This window comes from Solanum stenotomum, chromosome 3, assembly GCF_019186545.1.
Source record: "Solanum stenotomum isolate F172 chromosome 3, ASM1918654v1, whole genome shotgun sequence".
In the NCBI taxonomy this organism is placed as follows: domain Eukaryota; kingdom Viridiplantae; phylum Streptophyta; class Magnoliopsida; order Solanales; family Solanaceae; genus Solanum; species Solanum stenotomum.
In genome coordinates this window covers 38,071,771-38,091,892 of record NC_064284.1, presented here as the reverse complement: position 1 = coordinate 38,091,892, position 20,122 = coordinate 38,071,771, and the positions used below count along the sequence as shown (strand labels likewise).

At 34.4% G+C, this 20,122-nt stretch overlaps 2 protein-coding genes across 2 annotated transcripts in view; one reads left to right on the top strand and one right to left on the bottom strand.

The window, feature by feature from the left end:
• Positions 1–20,122, top strand: part of LOC125858376 (serine/threonine-protein kinase Nek6-like) — a 1,100,283-nt gene that overhangs the window by 572,327 nt on the left and 507,834 nt on the right. The gene's annotated exons all lie outside the window — the stretch shown is intronic.
• On the bottom strand, positions 3,480–4,517 carry LOC125858391 (E3 ubiquitin-protein ligase RMA1H1-like). Its single transcript, XM_049538151.1, has one exon. The coding sequence runs from the start codon at positions 4,376–4,378 to the stop codon at positions 3,671–3,673; it is 708 nt and encodes a 235-aa protein (XP_049394108.1). The 5' UTR covers positions 4,379–4,517; the 3' UTR covers positions 3,480–3,670.

Sequence of the window (20,122 nt, the reverse complement as noted above, 5' to 3'; positions counted from 1 at the left end):
CCTCTCCAGACCCCACTTGTCTACGCAGTCCTAGCCACACTCACATTGGGAAATAGTTTCTCTACTTTCACTGCGTACACACTACCCTCTCCAGACCCCACTTGTCTACGCAGTCCTAGTCACACTCACATTGGGAATTAGTCTCTCTACTTTCACAGGTAGGGATGGATAAGACTACGTACACACTACCCTCTCCAGACCCGACTTGTCTACACAGAGTATGTTGTTCTTCCAATAAACAATGTTAGATATCAGCTTAGACTTCAATCCAAGAATACAACTACAATAATCAGATTAAATTCAAGAATAAGACCAATTATTAAAAGGAAAATCAAAGCAAAACAGAAAATTATGAAAAGGGTATTTTTAGTTCAGACCTGCTAATTTAGTGATGCAAGCAGAGAGTGAAGAAGGCCAAGAATACATAACATAACCAGCAATATCTTCACCTAATTGAGTGTAGAGTAACCCAGAATTCTTCTTTTTCAGTTCTTCATCAAAAGATCGAGCTAAAGATTCATGTTTGGGGAAAATCTTTTTCTCTATTCTCACTATATCGTCAACTACCTTAGCCCAATTTGCTGAATTTCTCTGCAATTCAACTATCTCTGCCATTTCTTCGATTTCTTATTTCTCTGTTTTTGCTGCTGTATTTTAGGTTAACAAAAATCTACTAGGGTCATTATTGGAAAGAAAAATAGTTCCTCTATTTTAAAAATATATGAAATATTCTTAACAAGGTGCGATATTATTTGTTTTGGGTCAAATTTTGGTACGATTTTCTTCAAAAAGCTTCACACTATTAAGAAACTCTACACTTTATATATAATTTCTCAATCTTTTTAGCTATCAATGTGGGACTTTGTTTACGCAACCAACAATTTTGTTATTTGTTCTTACATTTTTGTGTTAGCTTTGTGTACTCCATCATAAGCTGGACAACACAATTCAATCTGGCTACGTTGTTCTGTTAGCCCCAAAAACAGGACAACATATTTAGATTGATAAGCTCAAGTAAGTGTTTCCGATCGAGGACACTTGAATTAAAATATATTTGACAATTGAAGTAAGTTGAATATGACTTGTTTATACATCAATTAATCTAAAGTAAAACTAATCTATATGTACGATCCGGCCAAATTATTTTATCAATATGATCAAAATATGTAAAACATATTCACTAATTATGTATATCATAGGTATAAATATGTATATATAGTATACTAAATATACAAAACCTATACAATTATGACTATTTGTAAATTAGATTAATCAAAGACATTGAGCTGTAATTATTCCGATCCATCCTTTAAACCCTTTTCACTTCAAAGCACCATCCCAATTCTAAACAGGTTGAGACATGGTATTTTTTTTATTTAAGATGGGGTGTAGTTAGGTGGAATTTTCTTGGTTTTGTTCAAATAAGTCTGCCTTTCGAAGCATAGGCTTATCTTGTTTCATCTTTATTTTACTTTTTATAATAATGATGTTCTGGATAACTTTTACACCTTAACTTGATTAATTATATGAGATATCTGTCATTTTTCATAGCAATATTATATTTAACTATATTCGCCCAAACTAAAATAGGTAGAAATAACATTTGAATCTGTCAAACTTCAATAATGAATTATATATGGTAGAAGATTCTTTGGGGGGCATTATGCAATGATAGTGGAACATGACAATATTTTTGTGATTGGTAAAAAGAGCATGGGAATGTGAAACACTAGCTTTGATAAGAAGAATATGATGCTTTATAACATTATCAAGGGAACAAAAGTCATTTTTATATTTGAAGAAAAGAAAGTTTTCACATTACAATAATTGGGATGCCTATAATGCGTGGTTCAAAATGATAGTAACAAGGCATATATTATATTGATGCACTAGTTAATTATATTGAAGAAATTAAAGTTCAATGTTATTTATTAGGGGGGGAAATATGGTCTACAACTTGTGCAAAAGTAGATACCACCTAAGTTACTTGGACATGCAAAGGTAATATTGTTATAATGTTTGTGAAACTTGATAGATCATTAAATCATTAAACCTATTACCTATATAAGATTTAGTGCTAATTACAATCATTTCTATGTAGTGTAAGTGATGTTGAATTAGGTGGATATCAACTTATGAAAGTGGACACCGAATTTTTTAAAATGCTTTCCCTAGTGTTACACTAACTTTAATAAGTGGAAATCTTTAGACAATTGTTGATATTATCTATCATATTTGACCAAATAAAACATAAGTTATCAATCATAGAATCAGATATATATCTTTAAATTCATTGGAGCGTTTGACTATGTTTCATTGTGAAATTTGATTGTTTTTTTTTTCAAGTAAAAAAAAGATAAATTAAAATTAGATATTGTTATCAACTTGTATACCACTAGTTCGAAAGGCATAATTTCTTGAACTGACATTCAAATATAGCCTCCGCTTAAAAGTAAATACTTTAACTTTATCATTATGTATGCATATTTAGACACCATATAAACTCGACTTGTTTCCACTATACCAGCTAAACTCTCCAACATATATACAAAATAATCATTTAGACACCTTTAAAATTTATTTGTCACATCAGCATAGAATGTAATGAGATATAATGGAGACGAGTTGAATGTTTAGTAGACCGTTGAAACCAAATTGAGGTGTCCATACCTATACAACAATTATCGTTGGTGACATGCTTTCAAATAATTTTGAAGTATTAAAAATAGATGATTTATTAAAATAAGATATTACTCACCATAAGCAATTTTCAATTTTTTTCACATCAAACACACCCATATTTGGAATGTTCTATACCATCACTCTCCACAGACGGCAGCCATCATGTCAATCACCACCCATCAGCACTTGCTGTTGTTAACCTAGCCAAATAGATAATGACAAGCTGGCATATGAGATAGGCGGCCTATGCCTATCAACATGGGTTGTGGTGCATTGTTGTAACTGGTCAATTTTTAATTAGAAATTTCAGGTTTGAGTCTTGGATATGAAGAAAATCCTATTGGAAGCGTCACTCTCGAATGAGCCTGTATTATGCAATTCAAATTTAATTTAGGCTCCAATGCAGACTCCGAACAGTAAGCATGAGAAAAAAAGAGAGGTGGCCTATGCTTATTTCTCTTTGAGATGTTGATGCCTTGATTTTGAATGTCTTGTTTTTCAATCCTCGTGCTTGTATCTTTGAATATTCATTACTTTCTCTAGATGTGAAAACTACTCTTTCCGTTTCAATTTGAATATTCAGATTATAAAGAATATTTTTTTATATATTTTACGTATCTTTAATCTAATACCATTTAATTTAAAAGTTCGTTTTACTTTCTTACTTACTTTGTGTTAAGTCAAAATCAAATAAATAAATTAAAATGAAAGGAGTGATGGCTGAGATGTGCTGTAAAATGGTATTGGTCTCTTTAGTGGGATTTTCTTATTTTGATTTTAAAATGACACAAGAAGCTAAACAAGCTTTGTCTTCTTAATGATTGGATTTGATTCATCCTTTCAATTTCGATTGAGTCTGTCTCAAAATTCATAATGTTAACTATATAAATCCAGGTGATCATATATTACATTGATCAAAGATGTATATTCATATCATATATCGCGTTACTAAATATAATTACATTGTATGAACACGCGAAGAAGATGATTAAAACAAGAGAAGACATGTTACTAAACAACAACATAGGAAAAAACAGATTCTGCTAAGTGATTGATCCGCGTGTGATAGTTGTCTTCTTAACCTTGGACTATTGCTTCCTGCTAGATTATATGAACTTGAATATGTATACAAATTAGTATTCAATGAGTTCCCAAACATTCGCGCATAAAAAATTTCCCCTGTTGTCGTTCCACCAAGACTTAACATATGTTCTGTACTCGTATAATTTCGATGATGATCATGAGATTGCTGGGATAATGGAGGCATATTATTATTGGGTATTAGTCCGTGACTCCTACATCTCGGAGTAGGAGGTCTTTGTGGTATGACTATACCAAGATTCAGGGACTTGCCTGATGTTTTTGAAGCTTGACCGCGAGCATAGAGTGGAATCAATGTTTTTTGTGAGACTTCAGCTTTGTAAACAGGGCAATTTGGTTGTTGATTATCGATGTTCTCTGATGAAATGGTCTTAAAATGTATCCATTTGTAGATGCAAGGCCAACAATAGAGGTGACCACATAATGTAACAACAGGATCATGTACAACATCCAGGCAAATGTTGCACTCGAAACCTTCAGGTGAGTTTTCTTCAAGTTTATCAAGATTAATTGTGTTCCATTTTTCAAAGGAAATATCGCGTTGATCAAAGGTAGTTTCTGGTATTTGGTGTTGAAAAATTTGTTGTAAGGCCATATTTGCCTCTTGGTATTGATTTATTTTGGTAATGGCAAGATGAAGAATGGTTAGAATTCAGGTTTTTAATACAATTAGAAGTGAGTATTTATAAGGACAAGAATAGTAGTTTGCAAACAATGATTCTTAAGGTTGTCACTTGTCAACATCACATTATGTTAAAGGGGCATGGCTAAAAAGAAAAGGCCCTACACATTATTAAACAACACTACATCATATTAGTCAACTCAGTCTTAATTTATGCGGTACTGTTCGATTTGATATAACGTTTAATAAAGAAATGAAGATTTTTAAAATATGTGGTGTAAAATAAATATTTAATCATTTGTGTCGTTATAAATCATGCCATTAAGAATAATAGATGAATTTAAAATTTTTTCAATCATTGAAATGTGATATTCTTTTTATATTGGACTAAAACAAATGTGTTACATAAACTGGGACAGATGAACTATTACACACATCATAATTAAGTGATTTAATGAAGTGGAAAAATTAATATTAATGGATCATGGTTAAGTGAGAGGAGTTTTGTGCAAACACGTCTTTTATCTATCTATTTGATTTAAACAAGTATAAGTTTATCATATTAGAAATATGATTAGGACGTTATATTAGGCCCCATGATAAGAATCTTAATCTAGAAAATAACTTTTAGTCAATAAAAAGTAGCACTAGTTGCGTACAAGGAGCTACCACTTGATGAACTTCCACAGAACCACATCCCATAAGTTCAATAGTTTTCACACTATAAGAACTAGATGTTTTTTTCCGCGTGAACCAAAGAAAATTTTATGTTATAAAACATGATTTTTTCCATTTTGATTTTATTAAATTAATTCACTAAGAAAACCCATAACGAAACATAGATTCTCATTGAAATACTAGAAATAGTCACTTGGAAATTTATGAGTTTTAGGAAATTATGCATCAAAACTTAGGAAGATGCGGCTAGTATAGAAATTTGCTGTTAAATCATAATATATACTTTTACATCTGAATATCTTTATTGATTTGGTTAAAATTATAATTAAAAAAAATTACAATACAATATATATAGATTCACATAAATTTAATATTGTCAGTTCAATTATTATTATTATTATTATTATTATTATTATTATTATATATTAATCTAAAATTATTGTAGAAGCTTCTAAACTCTAAATTCAGATCCAACCAAGGAGTGAATATACATAGTGGGGGTCTGGGGGATGGGAGAAAACATATGGACGGTGTGACAAAAAAATAAAAGAAATACTCCGTCCATTCCATTTGACTTAGTATTGTTTGACATAATACGATGTATAACAGAAAAAAAAGATTTTAGAAAATTATAGGCTAAAACATTTTTTATATATTTATATAATTGTAAATCATTTCATTAATGAAGGGTAGATGGAGAATTTTAAGTTAAATTATTTTCAATTACAATAAAATGACATTTTTAAAGACGGATTATGAGAATAGAGTGCCACGTAAAATAAAACCAGAAAATACCACTCCCTCCTTCCCATTTTATATGTTACCTTTTTATTTTACATTTACATTAAGAAATATTGTAACTTTACCTTTCAACTCTTATTTAATGTTTTCTTAAGTCAACTTTATAACTCCCTCCGTCCCATTTTATATGTCATCTCCTTTTATAAATAGTTGGACCACAATACTTGTCATTTTATAAAATTTATGTATAAATTACCATATTTTACCCATTATACCCTTGATAGAGTAGTTAATTAATCTTGAAAATATGAGTCAATTCCCTAAATGGTCACCCAAGTTTGGGGAATTGCCTTGAAATATCATTTATGTTTCACTTAGGACCAAAATATCACCCAACTATCACTATTTTCCTCCAAATATACTTAAAACTTTAAAAACTTTACTCTCTCCTAATTGTCATGCCATGTTATTAAAGTCTTTTTTAAAATAATAGACTTATTCAATTCATCAAACTGATTCAACTAAAATAATAATCTTATTATTTTTAATATGTATATATATATACGGTGGCTTATGGTCCAGTTTATTTTAATGCTCAGCCCAATTTGCAGTTATCTTTGACTGATTCTAATATATTAGATGCTTTAACTTTGAATGTTAAAACACATGGTTATAACTATGCACCTGGATCTGAATTAATTTGCTTATCGTATAGAATCTATTATAAATTACTTGCTACTTTGAATCCTAAATGTAAGTTATATGATACATCTGATCAAACTATTTTAGTAGAAACTAATTTCGCCAGATCTAAGGTCACTACTAGAAGACCTATAAAATGGGAAGAAATTAATTTTCCTACCACTTGGATTTTAGATTCTGTTATACCCCCTGAGCAAATGACCGATGTTGCCACTAATTCTGAATATTCTCATATTAGTCAAAATTACGATGGAAAAATTTGTATGCAGTTTGATGAAAAAAGTGTTCCTTATAGTAGACATTTTTTTCTTCTGATAGAAGACTGGCTTTTCAACATATTTCTCCGATAGAACCTTGTTATGGTCCAGCAAGAAATCGCGCTGCTTCATTACATACTTTATCAACAGTTATATCTGCAGAAAAAACAAAAAATTAAAATTGATCCTCGGTTAAACATTGTTCAAACGAATGACAAAGCATTTGATATTTCTGATAAGGATATTCCTTCTGTATCCGAGATGAATTTTAATCTTAGTGATACTTAATGATGAGTGAACAGCAAATTGATTTTAGTCCAGGTTCATTGGCAAAAAAAAATATTCAAAACGAATTTTTAAATGAAAAATGGAACCGGTTTCAAACTTGGTTTTTTGACACTTATAGTAAAGAAGATTTAAATAATATTTCTCAAGAGTTTTATGAAACTTGTGCATTACATAATCATATTATGTTTTTTGTGCCTTGGTTTATAACCACTTATTTGCCTTTATTCATCAACGTTGTTGAACGATCTTACAAAGATGAATCGGGTAATATTATTCAATCCATTTATCCTCCTCAAGCTCCGTTTATTTTACCAAATAATACTGGTATTACTTTTACTACTTTTCATAAATTTATTGATAATAAGGTCGCCGCGGTAAGTATAAATGAAATCAATCGTCTTATTTCTCAAAATAATTATTTGGGCCTATATGTCAAAGTTATTGGTGAACATATTTGTTCTCTAGACAAAAAATTAGATAGCCTGTCTAATCTGATTGTTCAAATTGATAGTAAGCTAAAATCTGTGAAACAAGTTTCGGAATAGGCTTCTTCGTCAAAACAGCCTGATGTTCATATTCAAAGGCCTCCTGAGATTCAGGATTTTATTCTTACACCTTTGCACTACCTTGAAAATCTTCTTGATAAAAATAATAATAATAATAATAATAAAGCATTACTCATTTACTCTTAGAGGTAGCGTATTAATTGGTTATCTTGAAAATGATATATAATTACTCGCTAGAAATATTCTCATATTTTGTATTTAGAAAATCAATTTAATTTAAATAAAAATATGTATCTTAAAATATTAATCAAAATTAATATAATTCAATCCTCAAAACACAAAAGAAAAAACTGAGGGGCCATAATTAGTAAGTCTTTGATCATATAAATCAAATATTTATCTCTTCCGTCACTGCAAAGAATTACTGGGTGAATTCTAGATGAAAGTTATGTGAAGTTAAGATAAAATTACAGACATGACTATAATTTATTAGTCTATTAATTACAACTCAATTAAGAAAAAATCTCTTGGATTGTAATGTAATGTTTGAAATATGAATGCCAAGATCTAAGAGTCTCCAAATGGAAAAAAAATTACTCAGGTACTTAGAGTTTGTTAGAATTTTCAATTTCAGTACAAGAAAAAAAATACGACTTCCTTGCTGAAATAAATTCCCCACTCAGTTACTCTGTACAATCCTCTAAATTACTATTCACTAGGTTATGAACATTAGAAAAAAAGTATAAAGTTTTGATGATAGTTAAGATTTCAAGTGGGCCCACAATAAGTTAAATTTTTACTTTAAGCATAGATAACAAATCATGAAAAGAAATTAAAAACATCGTTGATTTTTTACATGTCTCAGTAGAAAAGATTTCTCAATACAAGGAGTTATTAAGCTACATGTTGGATTAATAGAAGAAATTATTATTTGCATTTGATCTTAGAGATGAAATCTTAGAATTATCAGATTGAATAATGATATTTATGACAATATATTTAAATATAGTTTGATAGAAGTGAGAAACAAATTAGCATTGTTAGATTTGTTATGAATATTTATATGATCAAAATGATTTGTGTAGTGGAAAGATATATTTGAAATAAAAGTTTGGACTTAATTTTAAGGTAGAAAGCCTCTCCTTATGTTAAAAAAAATTACATTACTTGTCAGTTGTCACAAATTAAAGTTTGGACTTGTAACCTTTTTTTAAAAAAAATAAAATATAATGATTTGCTTGGTATTTAATTCTATAAAGTTAATAACACTGTTTTGTCTTTATTTTTTTCCAGTTGTTTCAAATGAACCAAATATTAATTTTCTTTCTTTTATATTAGGCTTTATGCATGTTAATGTATATGTAACATACCGCTTTAGAAAGACTTAGAATTATAAAGAAATCGTTTTTGGAAATAATCAAATTTGGAAAGTTTGACAAAGTTAAGTTAAGTATGAGTTTTGGGTCAACTTCAAATGACCATAACTCCTAGCTCAGGATGAGTTAGGTGTACTACAACATACCTTAGGAAAGATCTTTGAATTATGTTTCCAACGTTGCTGAGTTTGCTCAGTTTTGAGTTCGTATGAGTGAGATATGTCCATTTGAAGTTGGGTTGTCTAGTTAAGGAAAGTCAAAACCAGATTTTAGAAGGGTACTATGGTGTTTTCATTACCCAATTAATTAAATTCATTTTTGGTAATTGAGTTGGGGTCTAAACTGATTGGATTCAGTTTACGCTATTGAAAATAAGTTACGGTTTTGAGAGAATAGAAAAGAAGAGGAGAAAAGAGAAGAAGAAACAAGGAATCGCCAAGTTCTTGAAGATTTGCTTGTGGATTTCGCCAAGGGTTGATCCTTACGAGGTATGTGAGATCACATAGCATTGGGTTAGTTCACCCACGTGCCAATCATGATTTTATTCAGTGAAATTATGTTCTTGAAAGTTTAGAAATTGAGTTTTTGATTGTTGAAATTGTTGAGGAGTTCTTGATTTAAATTCATAAAATTAGATGTCGTTTCGAGTAGATTCTTGCCTATTTTGGTTATGTAGTCGAATCTGGGGAAAGAACCAATTGAATCTAGAGTGTTTAGAGTTGAAAAACAAGCAAGAAAAATTGGGATTTTCTAGGGTAAAGGGGCGGGGAGCTGCGCCACTCAGAGCGCCCCACATCAGTATTTGCAGGAAGGGCCCTGGGGCGCCGCGCCACTCAGAGCGCCCCAACCCAATTTCTATTGTTCAGGCTTTGGAGCTCAGCGCCACTCAGTACGCTAGGGTCGCTAGGCCTTCTACCCTTTCCCACTTCTTTCCATACGAGTTCCCTTGAAATGTACCTATATTTTCTAGTTGATTTCTACACTCTAAGGTACGTCTAAAAAACATGAAATCATCCATAACATGAGATCATGAGCCTTGAATACATAATTCAATTCAAGGAAAGTTAAGAGTTAAGTCAAAAGAAGTTCATACAGTTTTCCAAGAGTCTTTTACAAATGTTTTAACGTTTAAGACTTGAGTTTGAGTTGAGTAAAGAGTAAAGATTGAAGTTCATTTCATCAAAATATTATATGGGGACTATGTATTCCCAAAGAGTAAAATGTTTTCACATTTAAACAAGAAAGGAAACTGAGATTTCTAAAGGAGCCTCTGGGCTAGTTTTCAGTAAAGAGTAAACGTTTTTACAATTAAGCAAGAGAGGAAACACTGATTTCCAACAGAGCCTTTGGGATAGTTTTTGAGTAATTATCTCAAACAACATAATTATGCTTTTAAACATATGAGCTAGTATATTTTAGGAGTAGTATTGAGCACCGAAATGGGAGAGAGTTCAGACAACTCCCAGCCCCCATAAACAATGTAGCGACCATGGTTAGAAAAGGGTCATAAATTTTAGATGATTCCTTAGTACTTTTTAGCATAGACTAGTGGATCCACTTAGTAGTCATGTTCTATACCCTCGACAAGGTATATGACGGCCCTGGCAGCGTGAGGCAAAATGATGTATCATCACAATAGCTCTTACGTGATGATTGTTTGTTAGAGAAACTCCCACAGAAGTATTTTGTATTATTATATACACAGAGTTACTTATATTTACATATACATCCAGAGTTTATCTTGTATCTTTGCATACATATAGAGTTACTATTGTATTTCTAAATACACATAGTTGTTATCCATGATTTAAAAGATTTTCTTTATATTGCATTTATATTATTGCTTTATATTGAAATGAGTTCAGTTTAGTTGAGTTTAGTTGAGACCATATTTGTTCTTGCAGTTCCCTTTTCAAGCCTATGTCTTATTTTAGAATTCTCAACGCATGCTCGTACATTCAATGTACTGATGCCATTTGGCTTGCATCGTTATTATGATGCAGATATAGATAACCAGGATCAACATCCAGTGCATCGTTAATTCTAGTTGAGCTTCAAAGTTTGTTGGTGAGCCTCCTTGCTTCCGGAGGATCCCCTTTTATTGCTTTCCAGTATTTTAGTTCATTAGGATGTCGTGGGTCTTGTCTCGACATCCATCTCAGTTATTAGAGGCTTCATAGACAGTTAGTTAGTTCATTTGTCACTATCTTGTTATTGGCTTATGTTGAATCTTGAGTTGCCACTTTGGCTAAGTTAGTGTTATTTTATACATTCTAAGTTATCTATTGAGCAGTTCAGTTTACTTTTTAAAGTATTTTATCATGAGAAAGTCTTCCGCTAAGAGTTAAGCCAGGTCAAGGGTTTGCTTAGGGCCAACAATGGTTCTCAAGTGCCAGTCTCGCCCAGGGTGTAGGCTCGGGGCGTGACAAAATTGGTATCATAGCATAGAATTCAAGAGTCCTAGGGAGTCTATGATGCCCTGTCTGTAGATTCCTAGTTATCGGTGTGAAGCGCGCCACATCTATAATTAGGAAGCTGCGACATTTAGGAACTATCTCACTTCTTTCATACTCATTTCGTGTGATAGTGTATCTTTATAAAAGTCTCTTTGGAACTCGTGCTTGCTCATGTCTTCGGATCATGCCTCCACGAAGAGCTGTCAGAGGTCGTCTGGCTAGAAGAAATGTTGAACCACATGAACAAGGGATACCTAATGCACCTGAAGTGCAACCCCAAGGAGAGGCCACCAATATTGAGTTTTGTGAGGCCATTCGGATGTTGAGCCAAGTTATGACCAACCAAGTTGGGCAACAGAGAGAGAATCGACAGGAAGTGGTTGATACTTCAAGGATCCATGAGTTCTTAAGGATGAATCCACCAAGCTTCACAGGTTCAACTATTACTGAAGATCCAGAAAACTCTTTTGAGAAACTTCAGAAGGTTTTTGAGATTATGTGTGTTGTTAATGCTGAGAGGGTGGAACTAGTTGCATACCAAATGAAGGGTGTAGCTAGGATCTGGTTTGATCAATAAAAAAAGAACTGAGCTGAGGTTGAACCACTAGTGAGTTTGGATATGTTCGAGGAGGCCTTCTTGGGGCATTTGTTTCCCCGAGAACTGAGAGGATCAAAGGTATGAGAGTTCCTCACTTTTAAGCAAGATTATTTGAGCATTCATGAGTACAGTCTGAAGTTCACACAACTTTCCCGCTATGCTTCGGAGATGGTTGCTGACATGAGGAGAAGGATGAGTTTATTTGTTGCTGGGTTGTCTTGCCTGTCAACCAAGGAAGGCAAGGCAGCTATGCTGATAGGGGATATGGACATAGCAAGGCTAATGATCCATATACAGCAAGTTAAGGAGGACAAGATGAGGGATAAAGAAGAGTTTAAGAATAAGAGAGCTAACACAATGAGTCCGGGCAGTAGAAGAGTAATGCCAACCGGTCATCTTTCCAACAGAAACAGAAGGGACCTGCTCCATCATGTGCTACTGCACCTGCACTAAGGAACAAAGGTGAGTATAATAGTCAGAATTCACAGTATTTCAGAGCTAGACCTACCCATTCTCAAGGTAGTATGGCACAAGGGGGTAGTAAGCCTCCTGTATGTGCTAAGTGTGGTAGGAGCCACTCAGGGATGTGTCGTGATGTCTCCACTGGTTGCTTTATGTGTGGCCAGAATGATTATTTTATGAGATAATGTCCTAAGAACAAGCAAGGAAACGGTAATGAGAGCAATAGAGCCCAGTCTTCTTCAGTTGCTCCACAAGACAGAGTTGCATCTAGAGGAGCTACTTCAGGGGCAGGCAGAGGAGGAAACCGTCTTTATGCTATCATAAGTCGCCAAGAGAAAGAGGATTTGCCAGATGTTGTCACGGGTATGATCCAAGTCTTTAACTTTGATGTTTATGCTTTGCTAGATCCAGGAGCGAGTTTATCATTTGTAACTCCTTATATTGCGATGAATTTTGATGTTCTTCCTGAAAAAATTAGTGAGCCTTCTGTGTTTCTACACCTGTTTGTGAGTCTATTCTAGCAGAGAGAGTCTATCATGATTATACCATTTTCGTCAATCACAAGAGCACCATGGATGATTTAGTTGAGTTAGACTTGGTAGATTTTGATGTTATTCTTGGTATGGACTGGTTTCATGCCTGTTATGCCTTAGTTGATTGTAGAACTCGAGTTGTCAAGTTCCAGTTTCCTAATGAGCCAGTTATAGAGTGGAAGAGTAGTTCAGCAGTGCCTAAAGGTCATTTTATTTTATACCTTAAGGTAAGAAAGTTAGTTTCCAATGGGTGTGTCTATCACTTAGTCCGAGTTAATGACTTTAGTGTAAAGATACCTCATATTCAGTCAGTTTCAGTAGTAAAAGAGTTTCCAAAAGTCGTTCCAGATGATCTTCCTGGAGTCCCTCCTGAGAGAGAAATAGACTTAGGTATAGATATTCTTCCTGATACTCGTCCCATATCTATTCCGCCATGTAGGATGGCACCAGCAGAAATAAAAGAGTTAAAAGAGCAGTTGAAAGATCTCCTAGAGAAAGGTTTCATTTGACTAAGTGTCTCACCTTGGGGAGCTCCAGTCTTATTTGTGCGAAATAAGGATGGTTCCCTTAGAATGTAGTAATCTATGTGTATAGATTACTGTCAGTTGAACAAGGTTACCATCAAGAATAAGTATCCTCTTCCGAGAATTGATGATCTTTTAGATCAACTTCAGGGTGCCACTTGTTTCTCTAAGATAAACCTCAGATCTGGCTACCATTAGTTAAGAGTAAGGGAATGTGATATTCCAAAGACAGCTTTCAGGACCCGTTATGGTCATCATGAGTTCTGGTCATGTCATTCGATTTAACCAATGCGCCTGCAGCATTCATGGACCTAATGAATAGAGTATTCAAGCCTTATTTAGATATGTTTGTTATTGTATTCATTGATGACATTCTAATTTATTCGAGGAATGAGGAAGATCATGTTAGTCATCTCATAATAGTTCTCCAAACTCTAAAGGATAGAGAGTTGTATGCCAAGTTCTCTAAGTGTGAGTTTTGGCTTGAGTATGTGGCATTCTTAGGCCACATTGTTTTCGGTGATGAAATTAGAGTTGATACCCAAAAGATAGATGCAGTGCAGAATTAGCCTAAACTCACATCTCCAACTGATATGAGGAGTTTCTTATGGTTGGCTGGATATTATAGAAGGTTCGTAGAGGGGTTCTCATCTATTTCGTCCCCTTTGACCAAGTTGACTCAGAAGACATTTAAGTTTCAATGGTTTGAAGCTTGTGAGAAAAAGCTTTCAGGAACTGAAAAAGAGATTGACTACTGCCCCAGTATTGACCTTACCAGAAGGTACGCAAGGCTTTGTTGTATATTGTGATGCGTCCAAAGTTGGTTTGGGTTGTGTGTTAATGCAGAATGGCAAAGTTATAGCTTTTGCCTCGAGACACCTGAAAGTTCACGAGAAGAATTACCCGACCCATGATCTAGAGTTTGATGTCGTAGTATTTGCTTTGAAAATATGGCATCATTATCTTTATGGTGTTCATGTGGATGTGTTCATCGATCATAAGAGTCTTCAGTATGTATTTAGTCAGAAAGAGCTTAAACTCAGACAGATGAGGATGTTAGAGTTACTCAAGGATTATGATATGAGTATCCTATATCACCAAGGTAAGGCTAATGTTATTGTTGATGCCTTGTGCAGGTTGTCTATGGGTAGTACTGCCCATGTTGAGGAAGAAAAGTGAGAGTTGGCGAAAGATTTGCACAAACTTGCACGATTAGAAGTTCGATTAATGGATTCCACAGAAGGAGGAGTAGTGGTGATGAATGGGACTGAATCATCATTAGTTTCATAAGTGAAAGAAAAGCAAGACCAATATCCTATTTTACTTGAATTGAAGGCAAATGTTCATAAGCAAAAAGTGATGGCTTTTGAACAAGGGGGAGATGGCGTATTGAGGTATCAAGGTAGATTGTGTGTACCAAGGGTGGATGAACTCCAAGAGAGGATCATGGAGGAAAATCTTAGCTCTAGATATTATATCCATCCGGGTTCCACAAAGATGTATCGTGATCTGAAAGAGGTTTATTGGTGGAGTAGCATGAAGAAGGGCATTACAGAGTTTGTTGTTAAGTGTCCGAATTGACAACAAGTTAAAGTAGAGCACCAGAGGCCTAGTGGTATGGCTCAAATATAGAACTTGTAGAATGGAAGTGGGAGATGATCAATATGGATTTCATCACAAGTTTACCAAGGTCTCGCAGGCAACATGATTCTATTTGGGTGATTGTTGTAAGAATGACAAAATCTGCCAACTTTTTGCCGGTAAAGACTACCCATTCAGCGGAGGATTATGCCAAGTTATACATTCAACAAATAGTAAGACTTCATGGAGTCTCTGTTTCAATTATATCAAATAGAGGTGCACAATTTACTGCACAGTTTTGGAAGTCATTCCAGAAAGGCTTGGGTTCAAATGTGAACTTAAGTACTGTTTTTCATCTTCAGACAGATGGTCAAGCAGAGGGCACTATTCAGACTTTAGAAGATATGTTGAGGTCCTGTGTGATTGATTTCAAGAGTAATTGGGATGATCACCTACCTCTCATCAAATTGCTTATAACAGTAGTTGCCACTCTAGCATCCAAATGGCTCCTTATGAAGCTCTTTATGGGAGAAGATGTAAATCTCCTATTGGATGGTTTAAGGTTGGTGAAGTTGGGTTGATAGGACCATACTTAGTTCATCAAGTTATGAAGAAGGTGAAAATTATTCAAGAGAGGTTGAAAACAATGTAGAGTCGTCAAAAATCCTATACAGATGTTAGGAGAAGAGACTTAGAGTTTGAAGTAGATGATTGGGTTTACTTGAAAGTTTGACCCATGAAAGGTGTTATGAGGTTTGGCAAGAAGGGGAAACTTAGTCCCCGGTATATTGGTCCTTACAAAATATCCAAGAGGATTGGCAATGTAGCTTATGAGTTAGAGCTACCACAAAAGTTAGCAGCGGTTCATCCGGTATTTCACATCTCCATGTTGAAAAATATCATGGGCGATCCTTCACTTATCATACCTACTGAAGATATTGGTATCAAAGATAGCTTATCACAAGAGGAGGTTCCTATTCAGATTTTAGATCGCCAAGTTCCCAAGTTGATAACTAAAGAAGTAGCATCAGTCAAAGTTCTGTGGAGAAATCAGTTTGTTGAGGAAGCTACATGGGAAGTTGAGGAGGATATGAAGAAGAGATACCCATATCTCTTCGAATCCGGAGAAGTTCCAAATTAAGGTACTAATCATTTCTTGACATTTATTTTAAGTTGGCATGTTGTATTTACATTATGCTTGTTGGGTGTTTGAGCTAGATGTTAGATGTTACTCCCTTAGCCTGCTAAGAGTAATCTCATTTGAAAATATTTTTGGGTGTTACAATATCTCCCCCTTGGGATCATTCGTCCTCGAATGACGACTGGATTGGGTATGGAATGGGTTACTCTTACTATATTCAAGCTTAGTAATCTAACAACTCCATGGACTCCTATTAACCAGCTCCTTAGGAAATTCTCAACACTTCACTTGATTTCTCATCTTATCATCTCCCTCTTAGGTCTAAAGCTACCACTTGAAATCTATGGACCTATTCCACATTGACAACTCAATTATGCTTTCTAGGTACATATGGAAAATTATAACTTAATTGGAACCTCATCTGGTAATATACCATCTCGGCACACCTTTTAATACTCTTGTGACTTAGACACACTTTGTTGCCCTTATCTAAAGGTTTGGGTCTCTCACTTGTACTACTCACATTCATTGCAACAACATCTCAACTCCTCACCTACTCTATGTCAAGTCTACTAGATCAAATCTCAAGACTAACATCATCACCCTCATGTTGTCATTCTTTTGATCATGACACTCATCTCAAATTCTAGCCTAATGTTTATTACTAAACCCAAATATCAATATGATTACTCGCCTACTATATTAACTCACCACTACTATGCGTAAATTTTAGAAACACTCGTCCACTAAGACCTTATGACAAGTAGTCAATCCTTACCTCTCCGTCTCCATACTCACAAATTACCATCACCTTTCACTTCACCACTTTAGTACTACTTACTCACTTACTGTGCATTATCTCCCAAATAGTTCTATCATCTTCTGAATACCATGGGGTTTTCCTTTCAAAATTCATAAGCCTAGCTTGGGTCTGTCACCTTATGAATACTCTTCTATCTCATTCCACACATATACTTAATCTCATTTAACACGATGACACATCCACATCAACTTTATTCTGGTTAACAATGTACTCTATCTCATCATGACTAATAATTATTCCTTTTATAACGAACTCTTCTACAACCTTACAATTCCTTGCTTGACTAATAAAGGAACTCATCACTTATAACCGACTGGGTGCATGATTGCAATAACATAATCTGCCCCATCACCATCTCATTTCCTTAGATTATTGAACCTCTACATACTTTCCTCTAACTCTGGGCTCTTTCACTACTACTGCTCATGATCTCATAACTCATGTTACCTTTTCGGGTGAAAATACTAACCAAACTCTAAACATACCTCCTCATAAGGATCTCAGCTGAAACAAGGCTTAAGGAAAAGAGTACGACTCGCTTTTAGTTCAAACGCATGATTCATATAATTATGGGTGCATTCCTTTAAAATTGAACACTTAACACACTCATGGGATTCTCTCAAGCCATTCTCGAGTCTCATGAGTTTCTCAAGATTTTGCTAAGAGTAACTCATTGATAAAGAACTTACTTTTCTTTTCAACTACCTTTAGTATGGGGATAGTCGAATGGGTATGAGAATGCATGAGTTAGAAAAAGTCTCTATGGCATAGCTCTATTGCACGATTTAGAGTATGAAAGAACGGGAAACTTTTCTTAAATGTCTATAGTCCCTCATTTATAAAAGTGGGGTCCTCACAACCATAAAAAAGATCCTACTTGACACGGCTTCATAGACACCCTGGGACACTTGAAACATGTGTTCTGATACTGTAATACCCGGAAACTAGTAATCTAAACTAGAGCCTTAAGTGAGGGATCTAGAGTTCAATGTGAGGGTTAGAATTGTAATAAAGACTTCTTGTACTTAGAATGAGGGGTTAAGGGGATAAGCTTCAAGGTACGACTCCCCAAGGACCAACCAAGGGGTCCTTGAGGAGGACCCCAAAACATCCCCAAAAGCTGTCAAAAAACAGCCCTCCCATGAAGGGCATCTACGGACAATAGATGGACCCACACCCCATGGGAAGGGGTCATGGGTCAGGGCCCCTATTTAACCTGAATGTTGAGATTCAGTACTGCACCCATGAAGGACCAGTATGGTCTGTAGACCCATCCACGATCTGTGGGTGGAGGTCTCCTAGGTTGCGGCAGTTTTGGATTCTTAGTTTTTAAGTGAGGGGTTAAGGGAAGGTTCTAGAGTTAGTTAGTTATTAAGTAGGGTCATTTTATTAGTAATTATGCCAACTATATATACCTAATAGACCCTTAATTATATGATTTTCAAAAAATTGTTTTCGATTCACAAAAGAACCCAAATTCCATCCAAAAAACCCTCTCTCTAGAAGTGAAGAAGAAGAAGAATAGAAGGAAGCTAGGGACGAATTTCTCTATTGTTTCAAGCTTTTGTGAGGGATTTGAATCAAGGTATGTTAGCTTATTCATCTATGGGTTATTCCACCCATAGAGCCCCTTAGATTTCCCCCAATTGTGAAGACAAAACCCAATTCTAGCTAGGGTTTCTTCCTACATTGTGGGTAGTGATCGAGTATGATTCCAATTGAGTGGATAGTACTTTTTTATGATTGATTTAGTATTGAATTGTGATATTATGATGAATTTATGTGTTTTCCATGGTTAACCCTAGTCTAATTGATGAATTTGATATTTTGTGGGTTTATGACGTGAAAGGTAAAAGTGAAGACTTAGAGATGATCATCTAAAATTGATGAAGCTTATAGTAATTGTTCAAGGATAAAAACTTGTAAACATGAATTTAACTAGATTATAATATATATGATGGATCATAACTAGTAAAGCTTGAAGTTGAACCTTTATGGTGAATTATGACTAGAATCACTTGATAATAAAGAATGTGGTTAAAATATCTTGAAATCTAGGTGTGAATGATGATTATAAGAAGTAAAGCTTTGAGTGTAAGGCTTGTAGTGTGAATTTTGATCACTAGGGTTTTGAGAATAAAGCCAATGTGATAAACTAAGTATGTTAAGGCTTTGAGAGTAAAGTCTAAATAAGAATAAGAGCTTAATGGATAGAGTTGTGGTGAAAGTCCTATACTCACCTAACCTACCTTATAAATGCTTGAATGTATAAAGTAATAGAATCAATTGAACATGGATTGATTGTCAAGGACATCCTTCCATGAGACATGAATATTAAGCAAGGCTTAAAAGTATATCTTGGGGTGTATGCTTGGCTCCAAGTGGATATTGACAATGAGATGGAGTGTCAGACAAGATAGGGTCCAGGCTCCAAGTTGAAAGGAGAACCACACCTAGTTGATGTGAGGACTATCCAAGTTAAAAGGGGGAACTCTTACGTAGTAGAGTGTGAGTTTTCCCAAAGTTAGGTCTCATGAGATGGAAGCCTTCACATAGTGGAGTTAAGGTTTCTAGTAGCAATCTCTATATCCAATGAACTAAGACTTACATAAATAAGTACCTCATAGTGTTCAAAACAATAAATGGAATTAGACATTGTAACACCCCGTAACTAGAAAGATCTAGAATTAGAAAGAGTCATTTTTGGAAAGAATGAAAATCTGGAAAATTGGTCAAATTAAGTTAAGTATGAGTTTTGGGACAGCTTCAAATGACTATAAATCCTAGATCAGGATGAGTTAGGTGTACTTCCTGATACCGTAGGAAATATCTTGGAATTTTCTTTCCAACGCCACTGAGTTCGCTCAATTACGAGTTCGTATGACAGAGATATGTGCATTTGAAGTTGGAATGTCCGGTTAAGGAAAGTCAAAACCGGATTTTAGAAGGGCATTACGGTATTTTCACCACCCAATTAATTAATTTCGTTTTTGGTAAACAAGTTGGGGTCTAAACTGAATTGGTTCAGTTTACACAATTAGAAATTTATGC

Excerpts from the sequence above, each read along its gene's own strand:
- LOC125858391 (XM_049538151.1), bottom strand. The coding sequence starts at position 4,378 with ATGGCCTTACAACAAATTTTTCAACACCAAATACCAGAAACTACCTTT.